The sequence below is a fragment of the Leucopleurus acutus genome (assembly GCF_964270905.1).
Source record: "Leucopleurus acutus genome assembly, chromosome: 1".
Classification (NCBI taxonomy): domain Eukaryota; kingdom Metazoa; phylum Chordata; class Mammalia; order Artiodactyla; family Delphinidae; genus Leucopleurus; species Leucopleurus acutus.
Window position 1 is genome coordinate 140,563,684 of NC_139142.1, and position 19,381 is coordinate 140,583,064.

Consider the following 19,381-nt stretch of genomic DNA (forward strand, 5'->3'; position numbering starts at 1 on the left):
TGCTAGCACATACAGTGCCTTTGTGTGAGTTACAAAGAGGCAACCCTGTGGGCAAATTAGGAAAAATGTCCCCCTTCCTCTGGGCTGACACAGTCCTGTGATAATGTGCACGGCTTGGTCAATAGAGCATGGCTGGATTTCAGGCCCTGTTTGCCTTTTCCCCTCAAGCTGTTTTGTGCAGGGCACAACCTGCAAAAGCAAATGTACTCAGTTATGTCTGTCTCCTTCATGGTGTTTGAAGGGATGGATGCCCAGGGGAAAGGAGAGCATGAACATGGAGGGAGACAAGTGCGGGGGCAGGAGGGAACCTTCTGAATCCCAGAAGGTGGGGCTGAGGTTGGGCCTCACTTTCTTCAGGCGGATTCTGGAGCCTAAAGTGAGGCTGAAAGAAGTAACTCTAGCTTCATGGGGAAGAAGCTGTAGAAGATGGGACAGACCACTGAGGTTTGAAGGAAGTCCTGAGTAGGGAGTCAAGCTTTGATAGGTGACAGAAATTAGCAGGGAGCTCGTGGAGGGGGGCCGAGGGGAGGTCCCAGTCCAGCAGATAACATGAAATTTCTCCTAGCGGTTCAGGCTTTCTCTTTAGGTTTGACACAGCCTTTCCTAGTCCCACAGCGACAGTCCTGCCTGCCTCCAGTCAGAGTCCAGATTAAAGTGTTGTCCCTGCTTCTCCAGCAGATGGCAGGTGTGCCCAGGACCCAGTGCCTACAGAGAGCTGGGCACCCTCCTCTCCATGCTGGTGGGCCTGAGGCCAGGTGACTAAAGCTACTGCTGCCCCTGGCAGGCCCAGAGGAAAGATTGATGACTCGGCCATTGCTGGGGCTGGCCAACAGGGCCATCGATTTTCATTTAGGAGAATAATTAAATATTAATTTTCACTTTGTTAAGCTGAGGAGGGTGAACAAGCCAATCCTGGCAGTACAAGAGGAAGTCAGGCCATATTGGAAGCCTGTAGATGAAAGGGTGAGAGGGGGCAGATGTACCCAGTCACCATCCCCTCCAGAACTTTAGACCCCTATCTGCCACCAGCTTGGCTCAGGTAACAGTGCAGTGGTTAAGTGAATGAGTTCTGGAGCCAGACTACTTGCATTCAAAGCCCACATCTTCCCATTAGGAGCTACATGACCTTGGGCAAGTCACTTGTTTTCTATGACTCAGTTTCCTCACCTGTAAAATGGGAATGCCAATAACAATACTTTCTTCATAGAGGATTAAATGAATTTGAACCTGTAAAGTGCTAGGAACACTGTCTGGTATCAATATAGGTTAGTTATTATTATTTCTCTTTTTTCTCCCAGAAATTGTCCCAGTAGTATAGGGCTTCACTGTCCTTATCTCAGGTGCCCTCAGCCTCATAGAGTACCCCAGGTACCCCGTCTCTTGTGGAGCCCTGTGGCTGGTTGAGGAGGGGATTTTTTTTTTTTTTTAACATTTATTGGCTGCATCAGGTCTTAGTTGCGGCACACGGGATCTTTCGTTGCAGTGCACAGGCTCTTCGTTCTGGTGCACGGGCTTCTCTCTAGCTGTGGCGTGCAGGCTTAGTTGCCCCGCGGCATGTGGGATCTTAGTTCCCCGACCAGGGATTGAACTGGCATCCCCTGCGTTACAGACGGATTCTTTACCGCTGGACCACCAGGGAAGTCCGTAAGGAGGGGATTTGTTCTCCCAAAGTTCATCTTAATTTTTTCAGTGCCTTTCATTTGCTTTCAGGATAAAGTCCAAACCCCTCAGCCTGGAGTTCAAAGTTTCCTCTTCAGCCACTGCCCTCTGTGGATCTTCTTTCTGGTCTGGCCCCTGTTCACATGAGGGCCCCCTCCTCTACACTCCCAGCCTCATTTCACACCCATCTGTTCCTCTTGTCTCTGCACCTTTACCATGATGTTTCCCACGTGGAGTGTTACTGTTCGTATCATTGACTCAATTCTAGTGACAGAAGTCATTTACTCCCAAGGTTGGATGAGTAATGACTTCTACTATTACTCCTAGTAATGCTGCTGTTACTACTACTACTACTACTACACCACCAGCTAACCTGCATTGAGTACTGATTGTCTGCCAAGATCTGTGTTAAGCACTTTACATGACTTAGTTCATTTAATTATTATAACAACCCTACAAGTTCAATTTCACAGATGAGGAAGCTTAGGCTTAGAGAGGTAAAGACTTGCTCAAGGTCATAGAGTCAGTGAGTGGTGGGGCCTGGATCGACACCCAGGTCTGTCTGACTCCAGAGCCTGCATACAGAGGATTGGCGAGGGGGATAAGTTAGTGTTAACTTGACACTGAGTCTTCAAGAGCGAGGCTCAAGTTCCTTCAATTACAAGGATGGTTCTAGGATCTGACACCCCAATGACAGCCTGATCAGCTCTAAGTAAAGCCTGCCTTATTGCTGGAGAGCTCCAATTCAGAGAAATGACTTCTTTACATGGAGCTGAAATTAGCGCATCTGTTCTTTATACCCCACTGCTCTGTGAGGCCACCCATAGGAAACCAAATCCCTCTTCAGGATGTGAAAGCGGTTACCCACCCCAACAGTAACATGTATCAAGATCTTACTCTGTGCCGGGCACTGGCTAAGCCTCGGTTAATCCTCACAATAGCCCAGAGAGCTAAGTGTTAGTATAACCTACTCCTTATAGATGAGGAAATTTTCTAGTAATGTATCTGAAGACACAGAAGTGGTAAATGGCAGAGCTGGGATTCAGATCCAGTCTGTGAGTCTCAAAAAACTAGTATTCTTAATTATTATGTTATGATGCCTCCCTATTGCAGCCCCTACTAAACCCTATTTTCTCCAGCTAAATATCCCCAATTCTTCAAATTATCATTCCATGATATATTTTATGTTCCCATCCCATCCTAGTCTCTTTATGGTAGGCTAGTGACCCTCTTAAATCTGAGGCCTGGAAGTGGGTATGCGTCCCATGTTTGGCCTGCCTGGGACATTTGAATAGCATTCTTGTTCTAGACATATCACTCCTTGGACAAGAAAGAATGAGGCTGTGTAGTATGACTTGCTCTTGGTGAACCCACACTAGTTCCTAACAATCACCACTTTCTTCCTTCCACAGTAGGTCCCACTTTGCCTTTTGTCCAGTGATTAGCCATTAGCCAAGGCCATATCAATTGCCACTGATACACAGTAGCCTAGCTGCCTGTGGAATCAGATCTCTCTTAACTTTAGCTGCGTGTTTGGGGTGTGGAGGGAAAGCAATCTTGGTGAGTCAAGACACCCTGAAAAGCATTACAGGAAGAGGACCAGAGGGAAGTGCACCAAGGACCCTAGAACTGGAGGAAGTGGGATTCCAGACCAGCAGGGCCTCTCCTCCATGCATCTGCGTATATGCTCACACCAGTGACAAATGACACCTAAAAATCATGATTTTAGCCAACATGGACAAACTCTAGCATAGCTCACAACAGTAATGCCTTCCCTAGCTATGGGCGTGGTACACTTAGCCCAAGAGTCTTGAGCCCGTTTCTTTGGACCAGAAGACTGAACATAACACATAACCTGTAGCTGTTAAGGGTACAGGTAAGTCCTCTCCTGGAAAGATGACTCTTCTTCTAGTTCCTGGTCCCAGCCCAGCCCCTATATGCTGCTTTGGCATGCACATAGGGCCTATGTCCCCAGCCTGAGGTGATTCCCCCCCGCACCAACCCTGGTGGACTTACCCCTGGCAGGGTCTTCTGCTCGTGCAGTGCACTCTGGGCCTTGAGAGCAGAGTCCCGGGCGCAGTAGGTGAGGAAGGCACAGCCTGGGGAGGAAGAGGCTGGCTCAGGGGGTTTCCTGAAACCCCCAGATACTCTTCCTGGAAAGACCCCATTAAGTTGACAAACTCAAGGCCACTCTCCTTTAAACAAGGACACTACTTCTGAGAAGGCTTCTCTGCCTCCCACCTTCTCTGAAGGGAGGGGCTTCGTGTGCCTGTGTCCCAGGCTCTGGCTCCTTCTCAATTGCTCGTGGCCTCTTGCCTACGGAACATGTGTACCCACACCCAGTCACATGCTAATACAATCCCACATCTCCCCTCCCCACTCCAGCCATAAATCCTGTTAGGGTTAGACCTCCCTAAGCAGCTTTGCCTTCAGCTTTAACCCCAGCCTCCCCTTTCCTTTTTGGATTCATACTCCCAAAGTCTCTCAGAATCAGCCTCAATTCCTTCCCAACTCAGTTTCAGATGGGAGGAGACAGAAGAGGAGGAGAAAGGTTGGGACCCCAGGACCCCAGAACTCCTTCCTAACACCTCCTCCTAGTTTGAGTCTGAGGAAGGGATAATTTTGAGGCTGGGAAAATGGGACTGGTTTAAGGGTGTCCTATGGGTAGGAGCTTCTAGGGACTTCCAATCCTATCCAAGGAACTTGATCTGTCAGCTCTCCCAGGACTTCAAGATAGGGCCTCTTAAATAGTTATTGTGCCCCAAATTTGACTTCTCTAAAAGAACCAGTAGATGCAGGGGAGAGAAGGAGTCGGGGTTGAGCCAAAGGATCAGTCCTACCCTCTCTTTGTCCAGCCTCAGAACCTGTAGCCTGCTAAGAAGCACAGGGCCAAGATTTCTTCCCTTCCAAAAGTCATTGAGCACTCACTCATTCAGAAAAGATTTATTGAATACTTATTATGGTGGGACATTATGAGGGCTTGAAGGTAAAGTGGCAACAAGACAGATACATTTCCTGCCTTAAGGGGGATCATGTAAAGGATCATGAGGGGGATGTATCTAACTCCACAAGGTTGAGGAATGTCTCAAAGAACACACTGAATTCTCAATAACAAACAGCTGTTAATGAGGTAACAAAATGTGTGGCGATTATTTCAAGCAGAGAGAATAGTACATATGATGACTGAGTGAAGAATTCAGTGTGTTGGGGAAATGGATGGAAGGCTAGTATGGTTGGAGATTGGTAACTTAGGGGCAGAGTGGCCAGTGGGGTGTGCAGGGATCAGCTCATCTATAACCTCAGTCTGGATTTTGAACTTTTTCCTAAGAACAGTGGAGAGCCACTAAAGGGTTGTGACATTAGGTCTGTGTTTTCAAAAACAGCCTTCTGAGTGTAGGAAGGAGAAAGACTGAAGGAAGAGAAAGTGGATGTGGGAAGCCATTAGGAATGTGGTGCAGTTTTCCACTTAGACCTCAGCAGACTTCAAAGGCAAATGGGAACATTTTCTCCAATGTCTCCTATGTGGTTGCCCTCTTAAGGTGGGTGGATATCTGCCATTCATTGGGTTAAAGTGACCTTAGAGAACTCCTGGGACAAACTCTTATCATATCAATAGGGAAACTGAAGCCCAGAGAGTATACAAGTGGCAGGATAGGGTTTGGAATCTCCAAACTCCTAGGCTGAGCTTGTTTTAAAAGCACTGTGGCTGCCCCCCGTGGTACTCAGCCATCAAAAAGAAAACGAGTCACTCTGGCTTTTGGACATCACTATTGCTGGGGAGAAGGTGGAGAATATGTTGACTTGGAGACCCTCCTCAGTGATCTTGCAAGGCAACCCTGCCTTCAAGAGCTGTGGGTTGGTTTGGGGATAAATCACCAAACACCTGATTCCGCTTACATCTCTGTTCCATCTACTGCCACCAAGCCGTATTAGCTGATGTCAGAACTGGGCAGGGCTGGGGGCCTCTCAGAAAGGCTCGAGGGCCTAGCTGCTGCCTAAAGGAGCCCTGTGTGACTACCTGGGAAAGGGGGTGGAAGAATGAGGGATAAAAAGACAGAGACGCATGGCTTGAAGGACAGATGAATGAAAAAAAAACAGGAAGAATTGGAACTAAGTGTAGAGAGAAAGAGAGAAAGGATGAGGGAACAGTTTAGAGACTCCGATGGTGTTTGAGTGAGAATTAAAGGTATTCTATACACTTCCCTTACTGTACAGATGGCTCAGAAAGATTAGCTTGTACTTACATACTGAAATAAATGTCTAGAAAATAAGAAAATATATTGCTATGGATGGATGTACAGCTGGGCAGCTGGACTGTGTTAGAAGGAATCTGGATGGTATGGTCTTGTCATTTCATGCCCCTCTAAAAATGACCCCACCCAGGAGGGTGGAAGATGCACTGCTTCATAGCTGCTCCCAAATCTTCTATGGGCATTTTCCTGGAGCCTCTATGTTAGTGTGCCTAGGAACTCTCCAAAGCCTCTGAGTTGAAAAGGTGGCAGCCTGTTTCCAGCTCTTAGCCCTTAGGAAAGTACATTTAACTGTTACCCAGGACCCACCACTTCTCTCCTGGAAAGATCACGGAGGATAGTTGGGGACCCTCCCCCACTCCCCAAACCCTGAAACTGCAGCATGGTGAAGGTGGGGAGAGAAAAAGGTGTTTCTTCTCAAATAATTTCCTTCCCCTGCCCATGTATGAATGTGTCTCTGGCTCTCTTACTCCAGCCCAGCCTGGACAGACTTTTCTGCATGTAAACAAGCCTCCTCCCTATTCCTACAGGAGGAAAGGGGTGTGGCTGGATAGGACCTGGTGCATCTCTCTCTAGCTAGGGCAGAGAGAAGAACCCTTTCTGCCTCTTCAACCTGACCCACCCTGAGGCTCTGGTCCACAGGCTCTGGTCCAGGACCACCCTGTGAGGGAGGGAAAGCAGGAGGCCATAAAGAGGATTGGGAAGGGACAAATATGTGTCACAGTAGTGGGAAGATTAGAGGGTAAAAGAAGTGTAGGTTCAGCTGAGAAGAAGCCTGAGATGAGGGGGCACAAGGTGGCTAGAGTTCCCAGCTGAGATCAGAGTTCTGGACTCAAATCAGAAAAGGAAGACAGTGGTGGGATTCTGGATGGGAGTAGGAGAGATTGGGGCTATTGTTAAGCATGAAGGCGGAATTTGGTGCTGAGAGCCTCCTGGGAGGGGAATTGGATTTTGTGACTTAGACAGGCATGGGTTCTGAAGAAGCGGAGAGTTTGTGTCTGTGAGATTTTAGGTTGGCAGTGTGAATCAAAAGAAGGTTCTGGGGGTTGACTGGTCTTGGAGGCCAGAATGAGGGGTGCAAGCCCAAAATGTGTGTGAAGGTGGTTAGGCCTGAGTGGGGTGGCCCCAGATGGGGGTGGAGGGATGGTGGTTCAGGAATGATTGGGTCCAGGGTTTGGGAGATTGAAGGTGTCAGAGACCTAGAAGGTGGAATAAGTTTCCAAATTCCAGGATTTGAGATGTCTGATGGGAGAGATAGAGGGAAGTCCAGCTGAAAGGCGAGGAGTGTTGCAATGTGAGACATGAAGGGAAGGGAGTTGGAGGTTAGAGTGGAGTACATGTCGGGACCAGACTGATGATCAGAGGGAGGATGTCAGAGAGAAAATTCTGGGTTGGGGGTTCTGTGATCTGGGAAGAAGACTGGGCTAAAGTGGGCTGGTATTAGACTGGTGTTGGACTGGCTCTAGATAGGGCTAGGGTTGGGGCTGGGGTTGAGGCTGGGATTTGGGCTGGGCCGCACTCTAATCGGAATGGGGCTGGGCAGGGCTGGGCTGGGCTGGGCTGACCCCGCGCACCTTTGTGGAGGCCGGTGAGCCGGTCCTTCAGCACCGTCAGCTCGTAGATGCGGCCGAACTCCTCGAACAGCGGCTTGAGGTCCTGCTCGTCCAAGCCCCTCGGGATCTGCCCCACGAAAAGCTTGATGGCGTCGTGGTCCTTCATGGGCACGGCAGGACCCGGGTTTAGCCCGCTCATGCCGACGCCGCTGTCCGCGGTGCTGAAACCCAGGCGCGGGCCGGGGCCGGCGGGCGGCGCAGACCCTCCGGGCGCCGCGGCCATATCCTCGCCCGGTCCGCCCTCCCGCCGGTCCCGCCTGTCCCGCCGTCCCCTCCCTGGACCGGTGGCGAGGGCCAGGGGGGGAGGGGGCGGGACACGGGCAGCGAGGGCGGGGGGCTGCACCGGGGGCGGGGTCCGGATGGAGGGGCGTAGAAAGGGTGGGGCGGGCTGGAAAAGGGCGGGGCAGGGGGCGGGGCAGGCCCGGGCCGAAGCGGCGGGATGCTGGGGTCTAGCTTCAGGTCCCCGCGCCTCGCTCTCTGGGCTCCCGCCGGAGCTCTCCCGGAGCTGAGCCCTGAGCCCCAGCCCCCGTGTTTGATGACGTAAGGCAGCTGGCCGCCGGGTCTACGCAAATGATTTGCATAATGAGGAAGCAGCGGCCAATCAGAGATGGAGTTGACCGGGCTCGGCCGGGGGCGGGCGGGGCGGCAGGGCTCTCGCGCTCCTGCTCGCCATGGCAACCGGACTCTCGGTTAACCTGTGTGTGTCGAGTGTGTGCAGGCGTGGCCGTGGATCGCGCGTGTGCGCCTTGGACCGCGTGAGGGGAAGTAGCTTCGTCATGCGTGGTGATGTCTGCGGGACTCAGAGCTAACCCCCTCCTCACACACCGGCACACACAAGCACACACACCTCCAATCACTGGAGCGTTTCCTGCGGGGGCGGATGGGGATTCCTCTTCTCCATTCCCACTACCAAAGCCAGTTACTCGGAGCCGATCCCACCCCGCCCTATCACACAACTCTCCCTTCGGTGTTTTCAACCACTTCCTTACCCACGAGACTCCCGTGCATACCCCAAAAAATAAAAATAAAATTTTAAAGAAAGAAAAACAAAACAAAGACTCCAAAACACTGCTAGAACATGAATTCCTCCTCAGGAGAGTGAGGGAACTTACATTAGCCATATTTGCTCAGGTGCCTAGTTCATCCGAATTCGTGAGCTCAGGAATGTTATTCTCCTTTTCCGGAAAAGGAAGCTGAGGGTCTCAGGGTCAAGGAGGTTAGGATCAGGCCCACCCCTAACATCTGCTGGGCCCAGGGCAAGAGAAGAAATGAAAAACAGACATACTGTGTATCTAAATATTTAAAAGATATAAATCAAGTTACAATTTGTTAAATAAAATATGTTCACTTCTTATTTCCACAAATACACTTTCATAATAAAAATGAAAAATACGTGTAAAGGGCTTCCCTGGTGGCGCAGTGGTTGGGGGTCCGCCTGCCGATGCAGGGGACGCGGGTTCGTGCCCCGGTCCGGGAGGATCCCACGTGCCGCGGAGCGGCTGGGCCCGTGAGCCATGGCTGCTGAGCCTGCGCGTCCGGAGCCTGAGCTCCGAAACGGGAGAGGCCGCAAGGCCCGCGTAACGCAAAAAAAAAAAAAAAAAATGTGTAAAGCTGTTTTTATATGACTGAAAGTTGGCAAAATATCAGACCTGATAGAATTTTATTACTCTTGCTCATGTCTGAGTATTCTCTTGATGGGTCAGTAATGTTCAGAGAAGTAATACAATAAATTATATGTTTATTTCATTAATTTTTTCTTGCCTTCTTTCAGTAAAATTGCTAACCTGTCAATTCCATTGACTATTCTAAGAAACTGCTCAAGAGCAGCAGTAGCAACTGGAATCAATAAAATGTTCTTACAACAATTCAAATTCAGAAATAAACTGTGATTTTTTAAAATTCTTTTTTGACTTTTAATAAAAGTTACTCCTTGTAATTACCTGATTATGGAATGGGTTGCCAGAACATTTCATTTTCACTGAGCTTGATGTATTTTTAAAAATTTCTTTGAAACGTCCTCATTTTATTTATAAGTGTATTGTTTAGTTTCCAAGTGTTTGGAGATTTTCCTGTTATCTTTCTGTTACTGATTTCTAGTTTGAGTCCATTGTGGTCAGAGAACATACTCTGTATGATTTCAATTTTTTTTACATTTGTTGAGGTTTTGTGATCCTCAGAATATGATCTATCTTGGTAAATGTGGGTTTTTTGGTGATTGAAAAGAATGTATATTCTGCTGTTGCTGGGTGCATTGTTCTATAAATGATGATTAGATCCTGTTGGTTGATGGTGCTGTGGAGTTCTGTATCTTTTCTGACTTTATGGCTACTTGTTTTATCACCTGTTGAGAGATGCGTATTGAAGTCTACAACTGTAATTTTAATTTATCTATTTCTCCTTTCAGTTCTATTAGTTTTTGCTTCACATATTTTGCAACTCTGTTGATTGGTGCATACATATTTAAGATTGACTCTTTTATCATTATGTAATATCATTCTCTGTTCTTGACAAATTTCTTGCTCTGAGATCTACTTTATCTGATATTAATATAGCCACTCCTGATTTCTTTTGGTTAATGTTTGCCTAGTATATCTTTTTCCATCCTTTTATTTTCAACCTACCTATACTGTTATATTTAAAGTGACCAGATATAGTTGGGTCACTTTTTAAATTCAGGCCATCAATCTTTGTCCTTTAATTGTTGTATTTAGACCATTCACATTTAATGTAATTATCAATAATGTTAGGGCTTAAATCTGCCACTTAATTTTCTGTCTTCTTTTTGTTCCCTCTATCCTTCATATCTCTGTTTTTTGTTTTTTACTATCTTCCTAAGGATTACTTGTTCCTTAGTCTAGGTACATTATACATACACATCAAAGTTTACTGGTGTTGACATTTTACCAGTTCAAGTGAAGTATAGAAAGTGTACCTACCTTAAGTCCCTTTATCTTCCCTCATTTATAATATAATTGTCTTAACTATGTCTTCTATGTACTTTGAGAACCACATCAATATTATTCAAAAACAACTTGGAAAACTCAAGAAGACCCATAAAGCCTATTATATTTACCCATATTTTCATCTTTTTTAAAAATCTCATTTAAAAAATTTTTTTGGCTGCGCTGTGCAGCATGCAGGATCTTAGTTCCCTGATCAGGGACTGAACCCGTGCCTCCTGCATTGGGAGCATGGAATCTTAACCACTGGACAACCAAGGAAGTCCCCCCATATTTTCATCTTTCCATTGTTTTTTCCTCCTTCCAGATAGTCTAAAATTCCTTCTATCATTTCCTTTATATTTTAATAACTTCTTTAGCCATCCTTTTAACGTAGTTTTTCTGGTGACAAATTCCCTAAGTTTTCCTTCATCTGAAAATATCGATATCTTGATTTCCCCTTCATTCCTAAAGGTTATTTTTGCTGAATACAGGATTACAGCTTTTTTAAAAAAAAATTTACTTATTTGGCTGCGCTGGGTCTTAGTTGAGACACACGGGACCTTTGTTGCAGCAAGCAGGATCTTTGCAGCATATGGGCTCTTTTAGTTGTGGTATTCAAACTCTTATTTTTTTACATTTATTTATTTATTTATTTTGGGCTGCATTGTGTCTTTGCTGTTGAATGCGGGCTTTCTCTAGTTGTGGAGAGCAGGGGCCACTCTTCGTTGTGGTGCGCGGGCATCTCACTGTGGTGGCTTCTCTTGTTGCAGACCATGGGCTCTGGCATGCGGGCTGCAGTAGTTGTGGCACACGGGCTCAGTAGTTGTGGCTCATGGGCTCTAGAGCACAGGCTCAGTAGTTGTGGTGCATGGGCTTAGTTGCTCCGTGGCATGTGGGATCTTCCTGGACCAGGGCTTGAGCCCGTGTCCCCTGCATTGGCAGGGAGATTCTTAACCACTGCACCACCAGGGAAGTCCCGTGGGCTCTTTTAATTGCATCATGTGGGCTCTTTTAGTTGCAGCATGTGAACTTTTAGTTGCAGCATGTGGGATCTAGTTCCCTAACCAGGGATCAAAACCCCTCCATTGGGAGAGTGGCATCTTAGCCACTGGACCACCAGGAAAGTCCCAGGATTCTGGCTTGACAGTTATTTTCTTTCAGCACATAAAAAAATGTGCCACTTCTTTATGGCTTCCACAGTTTCTGAGGAGAAATCTATTATCATTCGAATTGTTTTTCTCTGATAGGTAAGGCGTCATTTCTTTCTCACTGCTTTTGCAATTCTACTCTTTGTCTTTAGTTTCAGAAGTTTGACTATGAGGTGTCTTGAAGTGGATTTCTTTGCCTTTATCCTGTTTGGGGTTTGCTAAATTTGGGTAGTGTTCAGCCATTCAAGTACTTTTTCATCTCTTTTACCTTTTTCTCCAGGACTATGATGACAAGAATGTTAGATCTTTTGTTAGAATCCCATAGGTCCCTGAGGCTCTGTTAAATTTTTCTTTTTAGATTTTTATTCATTTATTTATTTTTTGGATGAATTGGGTCTTCATTGCTGCGTGCAGGCTTTCTCTAGTTGCAGAGAGTGGGGGCTACTCTTCACTGCGGTGCACAGGCTTCTCATTGCAGTGGCTTCTCTTGTTGTGGAGAATGGGCTGTAGGAACGCAGGCTTCAGTAGTCATGGCATGGGCTCAGTAGTTGTGGCTTGTGGGCTCTAGAGTGCAGGCTCAGTAGTTGTGGCACACGGGCTCAGTTTTTCCACAGTATGTGGGATCTTCCTGGACCAGGGATCGAACCCATGTCCCCTGCATTGACAGGAGGATTCCTAACCACTGCACCACCAGGGAAGCCCCCATTCTAGTTTACTTTTCATTTCAGAAATAACTTTTAGTTTATTCTTTTTCCTGAGTTTTGTAAGCTTACTTTTTAAAATCTTATTTTTTTCCAATTATCACATTTCTGAATTTTTCTAATTCTTATTTATACTGATTTTTTAAGAGCTTCTTTTATTTTCTTAATGGTTTTCTTCTGTTTTTTTATTTTATATAATTTTTAAAAAATTTTTTGTCTCTGCTGGGTCTTTATTGTTGTGCTCAGGCTTTCTTTGTGTAGCGGGGGTTACTCTTCGTTGTGGTGCGTGGGCTTCTCATTGTGGTGGCTTCTCTTGTTGCGGAGCACGGGCTCTAGGTGTGTGGGCTTCAGTAGTTGTGACACACAGGCTCAGTAATTGTGGCTTGCGGGCTCTAGAGCACAGGCTCAGTAGTAGTGGTGCATGGGCTTATTTGCTCCATGGCATGTGGGATCTTCCCGGACCAGGGCTTGAACCCGTGTCCCCTGCATTGGCAGGCAGATTCTTAACCACTGCACAACCAGGGAAGTCCCAGAAATTCTTTAGATATTGTAGTTCCAAGTTCTTTGTCAGTTATACTTTGCAAAGATTTTTCTCCCAGTCTGTGGCTTGTATTTTCATTTTCTTAACAGTGACTTTTCAATAGTAGTTTTTAGTTTTAATTTTTATGATGACCAAGTTATCAATTTGTTATTTAATGGGTTTGGTAGCATATCTAAAAACTGTTGCCTAAACCAAGGACACAAGGATTTTCCCCTTATGTTTTCGTCTAGAAGTTTTTATAGTATCAGGTTTTACATTTAGTTTTATGAATCATTTTTAGTTAAATAATTTTTTTGTATGGCGTGAGGTATGGATCAAGTTAACTAAGAAAAAATTTTTTTACATATGGATATCCATTTGTTCCAGCAGCATTTATTGAGAAAGGCTACCCCTTCTTTACTGAACTGCCTTTGTCAAAAATTAATTGTATGTTTATGTTACGTGATTACTTCTGGACTCTATTTCATTCCATTGACCCATTTCTTTCTTCTTTCTTTCTAACTTAATTTTATTTACATTTTTATACAGCAGGTTCATATTAGATATCTGTTTTATACATATTAGTGTATATATGTCAATCCCAATCTCGCAATTCATCCCATCACGACCACCACCCATCCCCCCACCATTTTCCACCATTGGTGTCCATACGTTTGTTCTCTACATCTGTGTCTCTATTTCTGCCCTGTAAACCAGTTCATCTGTACCATTTTTCTAGGTTCCACATATATGCGTTAATATACAATATTTGTTTTTCTCTTTCTGACTTACTTCACTCTGTATGACAGTCTCTAGGTCCATTCATGTCTCTACAAATGACCCAATTTTGTTCCTTTTTATGGTTGAGTAATATTCCATTGTATATATGTACCACATCTTCTTTATCCATTCGTCTGTCGATGGGCATTTAGGTCGCTCCCATGACCTGGCTATTGTAAATAGTGCTGCAATGAATATTGGGGTGCATGTGTCTTTTTTGTTGTTGTTGTTCTTTTTTTGAGTACGCGGGCCTCTCAGTGTTGTGGCCTCTCCCGTTGTGGAGCACAGGCTCCGGACGCACAGGCTCAGCGGCCATAGCTCATGGGCCCAGCCGTTCCGCGGCATGTGGGATCCTCTCGGACTGGGTCACGAACCCGTGTCCTCTGCATTGGCAGGCAGACTCTCAACAAGTGCACCACCAGGGAAGCCCCGGGTTGTTTGTTTTTTTAATATTGGGCTACATGCGCTGTTTATATATTTTGGGGATTAATCCTTTGTCTGATGATTCGTTTGCAAATATTTTCTCCCATTCTAAGGGTTGTCTTTTCATCTTGTTTGTAGTTTCCTTTGCTTTGCAAAAGCTTTTAAGTTTCATTAAGTCCCACTTGTTTATTTTTGTTTTTATTTCCATTACTGTAAGAGGTGGATCAAAAAAGATTTTTCTGTGATTTAAGTCAAAGAGTGTTCTTCCTATGTCTTCCTCTAAGGGTTTTATAGTGTCTGGTCTTACATTTAGGTCTCTAATCCATTTTTAGTTTATTTTTGTGTATGGCATTAAGGAGTGTTATAATTTCATTCTTTTTCATGTAGCTGTCCAGTTTTCCCAGCACCACTTATTGAAGAGACTGTCTTTTCTCCATTGTATATCCTTGCCTCCTTTGTTATACATTAGTCGACCATAGGTGCATGGGTTTATCTCTGGGCTTTCTATCCTGTTCCATTGATCTATATTTCTGTTTTTGTGTCAGTACCATATTGTCCCGATTACTGTAGCTTTGTAGTATCGTCTGAAGTCAGGGAGTCTGATTCCTCCAGCTCCGTTTTTTTTTCCTTCAAGACTGCTTTGGTTATTCGGGGTCTTCTGTGTGTCCATACAAATTTTAAGATTTTTTGTTCTAGTTCTATAAAAATTGCCACTGGTAATTTGATAGGGATTGCATTGACTCTGTAGATTGCATTGGTTAGTATAGTCATTTTCACAATGTTGATTCTTCCAATCCAAGAACATGGTATATCTCTCCATCTGTTTGTGTCATCATTGATTTCTTTCATCAGTGTCTTATACTTTTCTGAGTACAGGTCTTTTACCTCCTTAGGTAGGTTTATTCCTAGGTATTTTATTTTTTTTGTTGCAACGGTGAATGGGATTATTTCCTTAATTTCTCTTTTTGATCTTTCATTGTTAGTGTATAGGAATGCAAGAGATTTCTGTGCATTAATTTTGTATCCTGCAACTTTACCAAATTCATTGATTAGCTGTAGTAGTTTTCTGGTGGCATCTTTAGGATTCTCCATGTATAGTATCATGTCATCTGCAAACAATGAGTTTTACTTCTTCTTTTCCAATTTGTATTCCCTTTCTTTTTCTTCTCTGATTGCCGTGATTAGGACTTCCAAAACTATGTTGAATAATAGTGGTGAAAGTGGACATCCTTGTCTTGTTCTTGATCTTAGAGGAAATGCTTTCAGTTTTTCACCGTTGAGAATGATGTTTGCTGTGGGTTTGTCATATATGGCCTTTATTATGTTGAGGTAGGTTCCCTCTATGCCTACTTTCTGGCAAGTTTTTATCATAAATGGGTGTTGAATTTTGTCAAAAGATTTTTCTGCATCTATTGAGATTACCATATGGTTTTTATTCTCCAATTTGCTAACATGGTGTGTCACATTGATTGATTTGCATATATTGAAGAATCCTTGCATCCCTGGGATAAATCCCACTTGATCATGGTGTATGATCCTTTTAATGTGTTGTTGGATTCTGTTTGCTAGTATTTTTTTTGAGGATTTCTACATCTATATTCATCAGTGATATTGGTCTGTAATTTTCTTTTTTTGTGGTATCTTTGTCTGGTTTTGGTATCAGGGTGATGGTGGCCTCAAAGAATGAGTTTGGGAGTGTTCCTTCCTCTGCAATTTTTTGGAATAGTTTGAGAAGGATGGGTGTTAGCTCTTCTCTAAATGTTTGATAGAATTCACCTGTGAAGCCATCTTGTCATGGACTTTTCTTTGTTGGAAATTTTTTTTTTTTCTTTTTGGTACGCGGGCCTCTCACTGTTGTGGCCTCTCCCATTGTGGAGCACAGGCTCCGGACGCGCAGGCTCAGCGGCCATGGCTCACGGGCCCAGCTGCTCTGCGGCATGTGGGATCATCCCGGACTGGGGCACGAACCCGTGTCCCCTGCCTCGGCAGGCGGCCTCTCAACCACTGAGCCACCAGGGAAACCCATGTTGGAAGATTTTTAATCACAGTTTCAATTTCATTACTTGTCATTGGTCTGTTCATATTTTCTATTTCTTCCTGGTTCAGTCTTGGAAGGTTATACCTTTCTAAGAATTTGTCCATTTCTTTCAAGTTGTCCATTTTATTGGCATAGAGTTGCTTGTAGTAGTCTCTTATGATGCTTTGTATTTCTGCAGTATATGTTCTCACTTCTCCTTTTTCATTTCTAACTCTATTTTTTTTTTTTTTTTTGCGTTACGTGGGCCTCTCACTGTTGTGGCCTCTCCCATTGTGGAACACAGGCTCCGGACGTGCAGGCTCAGCAGCTATGGCTCACGGGCCCAGACGCTCCGCGGCATGTGGGATCCTCCCAGACCGGGGCACGAACCCGCGTCCCCTGCATCGGCAGGCGGACTCTCAACCACTGCACCACCAGGGAAGCCCTCTAACTCTATTGATTTGAGTCTTCTCCCTCTTTTTCTTGATGAGTCTGGCTAAAGGTTTATCAATTTCGTTTATCTTCTCAAAGAACCAGCTTTTAGTTTCATTGATCTTTGCTATTCTTTTCTGTGCTTCTATTTCGTTTATTTCTGCTCTGATATTTATGATTTCCTTCCTTCTACTAAATTTGGGTTTTGTTTGCTCTTCTTTCTCTAATTCTTTTAGGTGTAAGCTTACATTGTTTATATGAGATTTTTCTTGTTTCTTGAGGTAGGCTTGTATTGCTATAAACTTCCCTGTTAGAACTGCTTTTGCTGCATCCCATAGGCTTTAGATTGTCGTGTTTTCATTGTCATTTGTCTCTAGGTATTTTCGATTTCCTCTTTGTTTTATTCAATGATCTCTTGGTTATTTAGTAATGTATTGTTTAGCCTCCATGTGTTTGTTTTTTATGTGTTTTTCCCTGTAATCAGTTTCTAATCTCATAGCGTTGTGGTCAGAAAAGATGCTTGATATGATTTCAGTTTTCTTAAATTTACTGAGGCTTGATTTGTTACCCAAGATGTGATCTATCCCGGAGAATGTTCTGTGTGCACTTGAGAAGAAAGTGTAATCTGCTGTGTTTGGATGGAATGTCCTATAAATATCAATTAAGTCTATGTGGTCTAGTGTGTCATTTAACGCTTGTGTTTCCTTATTAATTTTCTGTCTGGATGATCTGTCCATTGGTGTGAGGTGTTAAAGTCCCCCACTATTATAGTGTTACTGTTGATTTCCTCTTTTATAGCTGTTAGCAGTCGCCTTATGTATTGAGGAGCTTCTGTGTTGGGTGCATATATATTTATGATTGTTATATCTTCTTCTCGGATTGATCCCTTGATCATTACATAGTATCCTTCCTTTTCTCTTGTAATATTCTTTATTTTAAAGTCTATTTTATCTGATATGAGTATTGCTACTCCAGCTTTCTTTTGATTTCCATTTGCATGGAATATCTTTTTCCGTCCCCTCACTTTCAGTCTGTATGTATCCCTAGGTCTGACGTAGGTCTCTTGTAGACAGCATATATATGGGTCTTGTTTTTGTATCCATTCAGCGAGCCTGTGTCTTTTGGTTGGAGCATTTAATTCATTTACGTTTAAGGTAATTATCGATATGTATGTTCCTATTACCATTTTCTTAATTGTTATGGGTTTGTTTTTGTAGGTCGTTTTCTTCTCTTGTGTTTCCCACTTAGAGAAGTCCCTTGCCTTTGTTGTAGAGCTGGTTTGGTGGTGCTGAATTCTCTTAGCTTTTGCTTGTTTGTAAGGCTTTTGATTTCTCCATCGAATGTGAATGGGATCCTTGCCGGGTAATCTTGGTTGTAGCTTCTTCCGTTTCATCACTTTAAATATATTGTGCCACTCCCTTCTGGCTTGTAGAGTTTCTGCTGAGAAATCACCTGTTAACCTTATGGGAGTTCCTCTGTATGTTATTTGTCGTTTTCTACTTGTTGCTTTCAATAATTTTTCTTTGCCTTTAATTTTTGTCAATTTGATTACTATGTGTCTCAGTGTGTTTCTCCTTGGGTTTATCCTGCCTGGGACTGTCTGTGCTTCCTGGACTTGGGTGGCTATTTCCTTTCCCATGTTAGGGAAGTTTTTGACTATAATCTCTTCTCGGGTCCTTTCTCTCTCTCTTCTCCTTCTGGGACCCCTATAATGCGAATGTTGTTGTGTTTAAGGTTGTCCCAGAGGTCTCTTAGGCTGTCTTCATTTCTTTTCATTCTTTTTTCTTTATTCTGTTCCGCTGCAGTGAATTCCACCATTCTGTCTTCCAGGTCACTTATCCGTTCTTCTGCCTCACTTATTCTGCTATTGATTCCTTCCAGTATATTTTTCATTTCAGTTATTGTATTGTTCATCTCTGTTTATTCTTTAATTCTTCTGTTTGTTTTTTAATTTTTCTAGGTCTTTGTTAAACATTTCTTGCATCTTCTCGATCTTTGCCTCCATTCTTTTTCCAAGGTCCTGGACCATCTTCACTATCATTATTCTGAATTCTTTTTCTAGAAGGTTGCCTATCTGCACTTCATTTAATTGTTTTTCTGGGGTTTTATCTTGTTCCTTCATCTGGTACAAAGTCTTCTGACTTTTCATTTTGTCTATCTTTTTGTGAATGTTGTTTTGCTTCCACAGGCTGCAGAATTGTAGTTCTTCTTGTTTCTGCTGTCTGTCCTCTGGTGGATGAGGCTATCCCATTTCTTTATTTTTATGCCAATATCACACTGCCTTGATTACTATAGCTTTACCATAATTCTTGAAATTAGTTAGTGTTGGATCTCCAAGTTTTGTTCTTTTTCAGTGTTGTTTTGGCTATCCTAGGACCTCTGCATTTCATATAAATTTTAGAATCAATTTGTCAATTTCTTAAAAAAAAAAAGCCTGCTGAGATTTTTCCTGGGATTGTACTGAATCTGTAGATCAATTTGGAAGAGAACTGACATCTTTCAAGACTGAGATTTCTGCCCCTTGAACAAAGTATATTTTGTCAAAGTACAAAATTTTGATATTATTATAAATTGTATCTTTTTTTTTTTTTTTGCCACACAATGCAGCTTGTGGGTTCTTAGTTCCCTGACCAAGGATTGAGCCTGGGCCCTTGGCAGTGAGAATGTGGAGTGTTAACCACTGGACTGCCAGGGAATTCCCAAATTATATCTTTTTAAAAATTGCAATTTATAGTAGTTTCCTGCTTGTATATAAAAGTATAATTCAGTTGGATTTTCTCCATAAAGAATCATGTCATCTGCAAATTAAGACAGCTTTACTGCTTCCTGTTTAATCTGTACTTTTTTTCCTGCCTGATTGCACTGACTAGAATTTCCAGTACAATATTTTTTTAAA

General features: G+C 43.8%; 1 protein-coding gene across 6 annotated transcripts in view; it reads right to left on the reverse strand.

Moving 5' to 3' along the window:
• The window catches only part of CELF6 (CUGBP Elav-like family member 6), a gene marked incomplete at both ends in the record, with an annotated part of 29,880 nt that extends 22,135 nt beyond the window's left edge, over positions 1–7,745 (reverse strand). For all 6 annotated transcript variants that reach the window (XM_082863031.1, XM_082863033.1, XM_082863032.1 and 3 more), the window contains 2 exons: positions 3,676–3,758; positions 7,484–7,745. In XM_082863031.1, coding sequence (XP_082719157.1) covers positions 3,676–3,758; positions 7,484–7,745 — 345 coding nt within the window. The remainder of the gene's footprint in view (positions 1–3,675; positions 3,759–7,483) is intronic.
• Between the last annotated feature and the right edge of the window lie 11,636 nt (positions 7,746–19,381).